Raw genomic sequence first — 12127 nt, forward strand, 5'->3', positions numbered from 1 at the left:
ACCGTTTGTTGCGTGGGGGAGGAGAGTGAATACTTTGCAGGCCATGTGCTGGGAGGGTTCTATCACACCAGGGTTTGGGCAACAGACCGCCTTGGACACCCCGAGCAGTTTCAGGTGTTCGCAGGTAGTTGGGGAAGAAGCCTCAGCAGGAGAAGAATGTCAGCTGGAAGCTGGACCGCTGCCAAAGGTTCGGTTTTTAATGGTCGGAGCGAAAGTAATGTCGATCTCTACCGATGTATCAGCTAGTGCCAGCAAGTGAGAGCGGACGTTTATGAGCGGATTTTACGCTGTGCACTGTCGCACCAGCTACGCCATGTGGGGAGGCGGGGAGGCTCGGAACTCAACTTGAAGCATAACCAATAGCAGAGAGACCGCTTGTATCTCCAAATACTAATACTGTAGTCTGTTTACACTTAAAGGCAACCATTCTCAAATGTTTTGCTCATTTACCAGCTCAGACAATGTCAGACTTTGATTGTTGTGCAGGCACATGGAACGGAGGCTGGCTATGAATACCATGACCTACGAGGTGGTCCAGCAAGGTCACGACCTTCAGCAGTACATTACTGAGGTCCAGGCAACAGGTGAGTCCCTTGGCTGATTGCTATCAACATTGGACCAAGCATCTATTGCATGCTATCATGTTTTGAAAGAATACAACCTACAAAATGGATGAAAGAACTCTATGCCTTTTTGATTTGTTCTTTAAGAGTGGGTTTGAAATTAGTCCCTTAAAGATTCAGTTTACTTCTCCCCAACCAGTCAACATATGTTTTCTTGACTTGGAGTTGCTGATTAGGCTCCTCCACGAGCACGCATACTGTGGACCCTTTGGTCCCTATATAATCAGAGCAAAACCTGCAGGAAGTCTAAATGACTTTCATTAGACATTGGACTACTTTTTCACCAAGTATGTGGATCATCTAAGGTGTGGAGACGGTCTGGTTTGGTGGCATGAGGATGTACTGTATCCCGTTTAGGGAGTATTTCATCCTCTGATTGGCAGACAAAGTGTGGCTTCGTTGTTTTAATATCTTGAGCTCTTGTCGACTGTGGAGATTGAATGAGAGATGGATATGTTAGTAATGTGCTTGCAGTATTGGACTGAAAAATGTGAAGCTCTAAGTTTACTAGATCAACTTCTCCACCTTTATCTATGATCATCACGGTTGTCTGTCTGGGCTCCCCTTCAAGAACATGGTGAGCAACTGAGTCCTTCATGTTGGACTCAGACTAGAACCTCTGCCACACCATGTCAAGAAGGCCGCATATCTATACTGTAAAGTTCAACTATGAATGACAGTAAAAAGGAAGTCTAATTTTGATCTGGCTTTTGGATACCTTCTTGGTAAGCTTGAAGTTTGGGGTCTTGGATAACGTCTCACGGTTGGCCTGGGAACAGCTTGGTGTGGAATAAAAGGTGAAGAAAGTTTGTGAATTCCTGCATTGATTGCTGCCCAATGACCAAGAGTAAAGGAAGAAAAGGGATGTTCTTCCTTTGGACTTTGATACTTTGATGCTGTTTTGCCTGCTGGTTTATTCTTTGGCCATTACATTACTCACACCTTTTTGGGTCATCCATCCCAAATTGTTAGGTTCATCATTTTTTTTACAGTCTCTTTAAGTGCCTCTCATATTGAGACAAATCGTAGCTCCAATCGGTGTCTAGTTGTTCAGTTCAGATTCTTGTATGTTCTACTGAGACTTAAAACTGAATTGCAGGCCTTACTTGAGTCGTGTCACTCAGGAGATGACAATAATTGTACATGGAAGGTTACGGACTTTTCAAACATCGAGTCAAATTCCATTCTTAAAGGTTTGTGATGGAGTAGAATGTGCAAGAGTAGAGTGGTTGGTGTCGCATGCAGACCATTGTGGGGAGAGGTGGTGGTCGTGATGGGGGAGGGGGGTAATGGGGAGGGGGTAGCCATGGAAACTCAGTTGGTCCCCATGGAAACTAGCTCATTGACTTTGCTATGGAAACACGCACACACACACACACACACTGTGACTGAAGAGCGCACAGCAGTACTCATCATGGACTGCAGCGGTGCAGTCTACCTTCTACATGCTGCTGTCTGTATTTCAGGGATTGAGCTGTCGGAGGTGGATGGTGCTCTCTCCTCCCAGGTGGAGGAGCTGCAGCACCTCATGCAGGACAAACAGAAGGAAGTGCAGCAGATTGCAGATCACACACACACACATCTAGAACAAAACCTGCAGCTGAAACACCTGCAGAACCAGGTCAAACAGGTAACTCATGCACACACACTTGCAGGTCAAGCCTCTGGTGCACATCCATGTGTGTGTGTCAGGTTCTGGGGTGGATCTCCGAGGGTGAGGTCATGTTGTCATCCTGCATGTTGAACTCCAGCTGTTTGTCCGAAGCTGAACAGTTACAGAGGGAACATGAACGTCTCCAACAGGCCATAGAGGTTATACACACACACTAAGTGGACCAGACCGCACCATGTGGTGCTTAGTATGGCGACCGACCAGAGAACATCTCACATTTGTCCAGGCTCTCCTCCACGCTGACTCCTTGCAGCGGACCCACCAGGTGGCGCTGGCGCTGCAGCAGAGGGCAGAGTTGCTTGTCAGGTTCGTCACTGCTTTACTTTTTGCACAGCAGCCCTGTTTTGCTTTGCTATTAACCTTTGACATCCTACCAGATCAGGCCACAATGATTCAGATGCAGTTAGGTCATGTGCACAGACGGTGGCGCTGCACTGGCAGAGACTGATGCTGCGCATCGAAGACCGACTCAAACTTGTCAATGCTTCCGCCGCCTTTTACAGGACATCGCAACAGGTGAGAAGTCTTTGTCAAGATGCACGCAGTACTTCCTGTTTGAAGGACTTTGTGTCCGGCTTTACGTGCACCTGCTTTTGCATCACATACACACTTATTAGGTGTGCACCTGTGTAACCACATATTCATGCGCATCAATCAATCTTTACTTCTATAGCCCTAAATCACAAGTGTCTCAAAGGGCTGCACAAGCCACAACCACATCCTCGCTTCAAAGCCCACAAAAGGGCAAGGAAAAACTCACAGCCCAGTGGGACGTCAATGTGAATGACTATGAGAAACCTTGGACAGGACCAGAGATGTGGGTGACACCCCCCATCGGGTCCTTGGTCACCTCCCTGACTAGACTAAGATGAATGCAGCAAAGTACAGAGACATCCTGGATGAAAACCAACTCTTCTCATCCAACCTGATGGAGCGTGAGAGGAATGGGCCAAGCAGCCAAAGACAGGTGTGCCAAGATGGTGGCATCGTACTCAAAAAGACTTGAGGCTGTAATTGCTGCCAAAGGTGCATCCACTATGTATCGAGCAATAGCTGTCAATACTTACAGTATGTGATTTATTACATTTTTATTTTAAATACATTTGCAAAATTAAAAAAAATATATTTCACATTGTCATTAAGAGGTATTGTCTGTAAAATTTTGAGAACAAAAATGAATGAATGGCCCGCGAGACATGAGTTTTAATAAGGAATTTGGCCGCAGAGAAATTAAAATGTGTTTATAAAAGTCAATATACATGCTGCTGAATGTATATAGGTCCTCTCCAAGGTTCTCATAGTCATCATTGTCACCGACGTCCCACTGGGTGTGAGTTTTCCTTGCCATTTTGTGGGTTTTTCCGAGGATGTCGTAGTCGTAGTGGTTTGTACAGTCCTTTGAGACATTTGTGATTTAGGGCTATATAAATAAACATTGATTGATTGATTGATATATACATACATATATATATATATATATATGTGTGTGTGTGTGTATATACTGTATATATATATATACATATATGTGTGTACATGTGTGTGTGTGTGTATATATATATATATATGTGTGTGTGTATATATATTTTTGTGTGTATAAAATCGATTCGAATTTGAATCGTGATTCTCATGTTGGGTTCAGAACCAATTCTCTTTTATTTAAATCGATTTATTTTTTTATTCAATCAAACAAAACACTACACAACAATACCATCACAATGCAATCCAATTCCAAAAGCAAAGCTGAGCCAGCAACACTCAGAACTGCAACAAACAGAACAATTGAGAGGAGACACAAACACCACACAGAACAAAACAAAAGTAGTGAAACAAAAATGAATATTATCAACAACAGTATCAATATTAGTTATAATTTCAGCATAGCAGTGATTAAAAATCCCTCATTGACATTATCATTACACATTTATAAAAATAATCAAAAAGAACAATAGTGTCACAGTGGCTTACACTTGCATGGCATCTCATAAGCTGGACAACACACTGTGTCCAATGTTTTCACAAAGATAAAATAAGTCATATTTTTGGCTCCTTTAATAGTTAAAACAAATTGACATTATTGCAATCAGTTGATAAAACATTGTCCTTTACAATTATAAAAGCTTTTTTTTTTTAAATCTACTACTCTGCTAGCATGTCAGCAGACTGGGGTAGATCCTGCTGAAATCTATGTATTGAATGAATACACAATCCTTTTCAATCGGAAAAATATTGCTTTTGAATTGAGAATCGCGTTGAATCAAAGAAATCGATATATTATCGAATCGGGACCCCAATAATCGATATTAAGACGAATCGTGGGACACCTAAAGATTCGCAGCCCTAATATATATATACATACTGTATATTCAAACCCAGTTTCCATATGAGTTGGTAAATTGTGTTAGATGTAAATATAAACAGAATACAATGATTTGCAAATCCTTTTCAAGCCATATTCAGTTGAATATGCTACAAAGACAACATATTTGATGTTCAAACTCATAAACTGTATTTTTGTTTTGCAAATAATCATTAACTTAGAATTTCATGGCTGCAACACGTGACAAAAGTAGTTGGGAAAGGGCATGTTCACCACTGTGTTACATCACCTTTTCTTTTAACAACACTCAATAAACGTTTGGGAACTGAGGAAACTAATTGTTGAAGCTTTGAAAGTGGAATTCTTTCCCATTCTTGTTTTATGTAGAGCTTCAGTCGTTCAACAGTCCGGGTTCTCCACCGGTCGTATTTTACGCTTCATAATGCACCACACATTTTCCATGGGAGACAGGTCTGGACTGCAGGCGGGCCAGGAAAGTACCCACACTCTTTTACTATGAAGCCACGCTGTTGTAACATGTGGCTTGGCATTGTTTTGCTGCAATAAGCAGGGGTGTCCATGATAATGTTGCTTGGATGACAACATATGTTGCTCCAAAACCTGTATGGACCATTCAGCATGAATGGTGCCTTCACAGATGTGTAAGTTACCCATGCCTTGGGCACTAATGCACCCCCATACCATCACACATGTGTAAGTTACCCATGCCTTGGGCACTAATACACCCCCATACCGTCACAGATGCTGGCTTTTGAACTTTGCGCGTATAGAAATCCGGATGGTTATTTTCCTCTTTGTTCCGCGGGACACCACGTCCACAGTTTCCAAATTTAAATTTGAAATGTGGACTCATCAGACCACAAAACACTTTTCCACTTTGCATCAGTCCGTCTTAGATGATCTCGGGCCCAGCCAAGCCGGCGATATTGTTGATAAATGGGTTTGGCTTTGCATAGTAGAGTTTTAACTTGCACTTACAGATGTAGCGACCAACTGTAGTTACTGACAGTGGTTTAATGAAGTGTTCCTGAGCCCATGTGGTGATATCCTTTACACACTGATGTCTGTTTTTGATGCAGTACCACCTGAGGGATCAAAAGTCCGTAATATCATCGCTTATGTGCAGTGATTTCTCCAGATTCTCTGAACTCTTTGATGATTTTACGGACCATAGATGGTAAAATCTCTAAATTCCTTGGAATAGCTCGTTGAGAAATGTTGTTCTAAAACTGTTTGACAATTTGCTTACAAAGTGCTGACCGTCACCCCATCCTTTCTTGTGAAAGACTGAGCATTTTTTGGGAAGCTGTTTTTATAGCCAATCATGGCACCCACCTGTTCCCAAATAGCCTGCACACCTGTGGGATGTTCCAAATAAGTGTTTGATGAGCATTCCTCAACTTTATCAGTATTTATTGCCACCTTACCCAACTTCTTTGTCACGTGTTGCTGGCATCAAATTCTAAAGTTAATGATTATTTGCACACAAAAAATGTTTATCAGTTTGAACATGAAATATGTTGTCTTTGTAGCATATTCAACTGAATATGGCTTGAAAAGGATTTGCAAATCATTGTATTCCGTTTATATTTACATCCAACACAATTTCCCAACTCATATGGAAACGGGGTTTGTATGTATATAAACTGTATTTATAAGTTACTTTCCTTGCAGTCGGCTTTGGCTTCCAAATCACCAGGGCAGAAAGTATGTCCACCCCTGCTGCAAGGTAACAAAATGCGCTGTTAATACTTTGTGGAGGCACTGTGTTTGTGCCCCTGCGTGGCCACCAGTAGCTTGACTTCCTGCAAAGTGTATAAGCACTTGTGTGTGAAGCTGCTTTGGGCAACTGTGTCGCCTTGTTTGGCCTTGATGGACCTTCTACGTGTTGACTTTTCTGTGCAGGTGTGCGGCGTGCTGGAGAGTCTGGAACAGGAGTACCGCAGGGAGGACGACTGGTGTGGGGGCGGTGATAGACCGCCTGAGCATCTCCTGCCACTGCTCAACAAACACATGGAGCAGAAAGAGGCCTTTCTCAAGGTGTTGTACAGGTGTAATACTCCCCAGTCCTGCTGGAACATCCATTACTGGCTTCTTTCCACCCAACAGGCCTGCACGCTTGCAAGACGCAATGCAGAAGTTTTCCTCAAGTACATCCACCGCAACAGTGTCACCATGGCCAACATCTCGGGTCATAGTCTCACTGTGCCCGGGGTGACGGAGGCCACCGGGCACTCCCGGGTCCCGGAGCAACAGGTCAAAGGTGACACCCATTAGGACAAACACACACACACAATATGCACTGCAACAAGTCAATGTTCAAAAACAAGGAACAAATAATACAAAAATGAGGGGTATTTTATTTGAACTAAGCACAATGATCTGGCAATACTGTACAACAAGACATTTCGGCTTGTGGAGACTTTCCAAAACAAGTCAAATTAGCTAACCTCAATGGACCCAAAACTACCCTAAAGTAAGTATATTCTCACTAATAACAAGTGCACTTTTCTTGGTAGAAAAAAAAAATGGACCATTTTGCTCAATATGTTGAAGAATGGGCAGCAAGGTGGGACAGGGGTTAGTGCATGTGCCTCGCAATACGAAGGTCCTGTGTAGTCCAGGGTTCAATCCCGGGCTCAGGATCTTTCTGTGTGGAGTTTGCATGTTCTCCCCGTGACTGCGTGGGTTCTACTCCGGCTTCCTCCCACCTCCAAAGACATGCACCTGGGGATAGGCCCCTCCCACCTCCAAGGACATGCACCTGGGGATAGGCCCCTCCCACCTCCAAAAACATGCACCTGGGGATAGGCCCCTCCCACCTCCAAAGACATGCACCTGGGGATAGGCCCCTCCCACCTCCAAAGACATGCACCTGGGGATAGGACCCTCCCACCTCCAAAGACATGCACCTGGGGATAGGCCCCTCCCACCTCCAAAGACATGCACCTGGGGATAGGCCCCTCCCACCTCCAAAGACATGCACCTGGGGATAGGTTGATTGGCAACACTAAATGGTTCCTAGTGTGTGAATATTGTCTGTCTATCTGTGTTGGCTCTGCGATGAGGTGGTGACTTGTCCTGGGTGTACCCCGCCTTCCGCCCAAATGCAGCTGAGATAAGCTCCAGCACCCCCCCGACCCCAAAAGGGACAAGCAGTAGAAAATGGATGGATGGATGTTGAAAACTATTCTTAAATGAAGCAAATGCTAGTGCCATTATCTTGACATAATGATGTGTGCTCGGCATTACATTTCTTCGAACCAACAAACTTATACTAAAAACTAGTGTATTGTTGTTAATGTAATGCTAATGTATTGTTGTTAATGTCATGCTAATGTTTTGTTGTTAATGTAATGCTAATGTATTGTTGTTAATGTAATGCTAATGTATTGTTGTTAATGTAATGCTAATGTATTGTTGTTAATGTCATGCTAATGTATTGTTGTTAATGTCATGCTAATGTATTGTTGTTAATGTCATGCTAATGTATTGTTGTTAATGTCATGCTAATGTATTGTTGTTAATGTCATGCTAATGTATTGTTGTTAATGTCATGCTAATGTATTGTTGTTAATGTAATGCTAATGTATTGTTGTTAATGTCATGCTAATGTATTGTTGTTAATGTAATGCTAATGTATTGTTGTTAATGTAATGCTAATGTATTGTTGTTAATGTAATGCTAATGTATTGTTGTTAATTTATTTCTAATGTATTGTTGTTAATGTAATGCTAATGTATTGTTGTTAATGTAATGCTAATGTATTGTTGTTAATGTAATGCTAATGTATTGTTGTTAATTTAATTCTAATGTATTGTTGTTAATGTAATGCTAATGTATTGTTGTTAATGTAATGCTAATGTATTGTTGTTAATGTAATGCTAATGTATTGTTGTTAATGTAATGTTAATGTATTGTTGTTGATTTAATTCTAATGTATTGTTGTTAATGTAATGCTAATGTATTGTTGTTGATTTAATTCTAATGTATTGTTGTTGATTTAATTCTAATGTATTGTTGTTAATGTAATGCTAATGTATTGTTGTTAATGTAATGTTAATGTATTGTTGTTGATTTAATTCTAATGTATTGTTGCTAATGTAATGCTAATGTATTGTTGTTAATGTAATGCTAATGTATTGTTAATGTAATGCTAATGTATTGTTGTTAATGTAATTCTAATGTATTGTTGCTAATGTCATGCTAATGTATTGTTGTTAATGTAATTCTAATGTATTGTTGTTAATGTCATGCTAATGTATTGTTGTTAATGTAATGCTAATGTATTGTTGTTAATTTAATGCTAATGTATTGTTGTTGATTTAATTCTAATGTATTGTTGTTAATGTAATGCTAATGTATTGTTGTTAATGTAATGGTAATGTATTGTTGCTAATATAATGCTAATGTATTGTTGTTAATGTAATGCTAATGTATTGTTGTTAATGTCATGCTAATGTATTGTTGTTAATGTCATGGTAATGTATTGTTGTTAATGTAATGCTAATGTATTGTTGTTAATGTCATGCGAATGTATTGTTGTTAATGTAATGCTAATGTATTGTTGTTAATGTCATGCTAATGTATTGTTGTTAATGTAATGCTAATGTATTGTTGTTAATGTAATGCTAATGTATTGTTGTTAATGTCATGCGAATGTATTGTTGTTAATGTAATGGTAATGTATTGTTGTTAATGTAATGCTAATGTATTGTTGTAAATGGAAAGGCAAGAAGGCAAGCCCGTGTTATTCTCGGGGTCTCCTAGCCGCTCAGGCAAATCAGATGCTCTAAAAATGCATTTTTCCATCCATAACATTTACAGCCCGGCCCCCGGCCAAATTTTTTTTATTGTAATTGTGAATAATTAATCTGAATGTGCATGAACTATTTCTGTTTAAAATTGTTTGAAATGTTGAAATATTAACTGTCAGTTTACTGTACTGTGCCCACTGTACTACTATAAGAGTAACTATTTTCTATTGTTTCATTGGAAATAAAACAGCAAAGTTTGTGTCAAAATCATGACATTTTCCCCCATGCTTGAAGTAAGAAATGATGACTTTACAAAAGTAGTTTTCTACTAGTGAGTGTTGATGCCGCAGCTTTGCAACACTTGATATTCTACTTCCAAGCATGTTTGACTCCACACAGCTCATCACATCTCAGCAACAAGCTGTAATATCTTACTGACATCATTTAGGAGCAAAACCCTTAAAAGAAGTAAAAGACTCTCACATCAAATCTGCTTAGTGAAAAGAATGATCTTATCAGACAGAAAATAAGCAAACATCTTACTTCGATTTCACTTTTTGCAGTGTGGAGGTGCCCTGACGAGGACCTGATGAACTGATGAACTGATGAACTGATGCTAGTACGTGAATGTGTGCTTGCAGGTATTCTCAGTGAGCTACTTCAGAGGGAAAATAGAGTTCTTCATTTTTGGACATTAAAGAAGCGACGACTTGACCAATGCCAGCAGTATGTCATGTTTCAGATCCACGCACAGCAGGTAGCTCATGTCACTCACTCACTCACTTCTTCAGTGTCGATGGAAGAAAGTGTCGGCCGCCCTAACATGTCTGTCCCACAAAGGCTTTGGATTGGCTGCAGCAGTCCGGGGACCACTATCTGGCAACACACACATCGGCGGGGGCGACAGTGGCCGAGACGCAGGAGCTGTTGAAGCAGCACAGAGACTTTTGTGTTTCAGCCAAGGTGAGAAGATGCAGGGAAGACAAGTCTTCATATTTGGACAGTGTTCATGTTGTGTACCAAGTCTATTTAATATGTTGCGTCAGGCAAATGTCACATTCCTCTGAAGCTCAGGATGTCTCCTGGTTAAACTACATCTTGTAGTTCGACTTCAGCCTCAACCCTTTCGCTCTGTGAAACTGTCCATTTATGAATGTAAAACTTTTTGTTTATTTTGTTGACTGCTGACCAAATAAATAATAAACTAAAGTAAACTAAACAGATGACATATAACTACAGATGTCCGATAATGGCTTTTTTGCCGATATCCAATATTCTGATATTGTCCAACTCTTAATTAGCGATTCCCATATCAAGCGATAGCGATATATACAGCGGTGGAATGAAGACATTATTATGCCTCATGTTGTTGTGATGCCCCGCTGGATGCTTCAAACAATGTAACAAGGTTTTACAAAATAAATCAACTTAAGTTTGGGAAGAAATGCCAACATGGCACTGCCATATTTATTATTGAAGTTACAGAGTGCATTATTTGTTTTAAGCAGCTTGGAATTTGGGACATGCTCTCCCTGAGAGAGCATGGGAAGCTTGAGGGGGGTGTATATTGTAGCGTCCAAGAATAGTTAGTGCTGCAAGGGCTTCCGGGTATTTGTTGTGTTGTGTTATGGTGCAGATGTTCTCCTCAAATGTGTTTGTCATTCTTGTTTGGTGTGGCTTCACAGTGTGACGCATATTTGTAACAGTGTTGGCGTTGTTTATACGGCCACCCTCAGCGTGACCTGTATGGCTGTTGACCAAGTATGCCTTGCATTCACTTGTGGCTCTGAACTTCTCCCTACGTCCGTGTACACAGCAGCGTTTTAAAAAGTCATACATTTTACGTTTTGAAACCCGATACCGATAATTTCCGATGTCACATTTTAAAGCATTTATTGGGCGATATTATCGCACATCTCCACATATGACAGATAACAGCAGGCACAGAAGATGTTGTCCAACGTCTGACTTCCTTTGTTTCAGCACACGCAAGAAAAAGTGCATCTGCTGATTCAACTGGCTGAGAGCATGCTGGCTAAAGGCCACGCTCACCGCCTGGAGCTTCGCCGCTGTGTTTCCACTGTAGATAAACGATACCGGGACTTCACGGTCCGGATGGGCCAGTATCGCCATGTGCTGGAGACGGCATTAGGAGGGTGCTCACAGGTACAGTGTAGAGCACTTAATACACCTTTTCAATCATTTCAATATTATTTCCTTGTTCCTTTCAGGACAATAAAGACTTGGAGCTTGAGTTGATTCCCAATAGTTTGTCTGACTCTGACCCTGAGGTCAATCTGTCGGACCCAAACCACCAGATGAGTGACGAGAAGAGACGCTCGGCCCGCAAGAAAGAGTGAGTGACTAAGCAAAGTGTCAGCAGGCACATCAATGTGCTTGAGTCCGGCTAAGCACTGTGGCGTGCGTCCCAGGTACATCATGGCGGAGCTGTTGCAGACTGAGAGAGTCTATGTCCGAGACCTGCACCAATGCATAGAGGTACAAGCTGACTGGCATGATAGCACACTGCTTGAGGCTCTACACCGTTACTCATCTTAGTTTTGCACTACTTCTTTTATTTGATAGTTTCTTTCAAGCTAAACTAACCACATCAGCTGGCATCCGCAACCCACATTATTTATGAAAACATCAAAGAAACAATGTTGTTAACCTGGTGTTTCTGTTACAGTACCATATTTTATCGGCCAAAGGGCGCACCGTATTGTAAGGGGCGCTG

General features: G+C 41.3%; 1 protein-coding gene across 5 annotated transcripts in view; it reads left to right on the forward strand.

Moving 5' to 3' along the window:
- Nucleotides 1-12127, forward strand: part of LOC133544070 (kalirin-like) — a 129735-nt gene that overhangs the window by 28579 nt on the left and 89029 nt on the right. For all 5 annotated transcript variants that reach the window (XR_009804577.1, XR_009804578.1, XM_061889103.1 and 2 more), the window contains exons 19-30: nt 487-584; nt 2090-2253; nt 2316-2435; nt 2522-2601; nt 2673-2811; nt 6539-6673; nt 6743-6896; nt 10032-10147; nt 10231-10353; nt 11374-11556; nt 11622-11746; nt 11823-11889. Coding sequence is in view for 3 of the 5 variants with exons in the window: in XM_061889103.1 (XP_061745087.1) it covers nt 487-584; nt 2090-2253; nt 2316-2435; nt 2522-2601; nt 2673-2811; nt 6539-6673; nt 6743-6896; nt 10032-10147; nt 10231-10353; nt 11374-11556; nt 11622-11746; nt 11823-11889 (1504 nt within the window). In the remaining 2 variants the exon portion in view is untranslated. The remainder of the gene's footprint in view (nt 1-486; nt 585-2089; nt 2254-2315; nt 2436-2521; nt 2602-2672; nt 2812-6538; nt 6674-6742; nt 6897-10031; nt 10148-10230; nt 10354-11373; nt 11557-11621; nt 11747-11822; nt 11890-12127) is intronic.

This window comes from Nerophis ophidion, linkage group LG27 (assembly GCF_033978795.1).
Source record: "Nerophis ophidion isolate RoL-2023_Sa linkage group LG27, RoL_Noph_v1.0, whole genome shotgun sequence".
Classification (NCBI taxonomy): domain Eukaryota; kingdom Metazoa; phylum Chordata; class Actinopteri; order Syngnathiformes; family Syngnathidae; genus Nerophis; species Nerophis ophidion.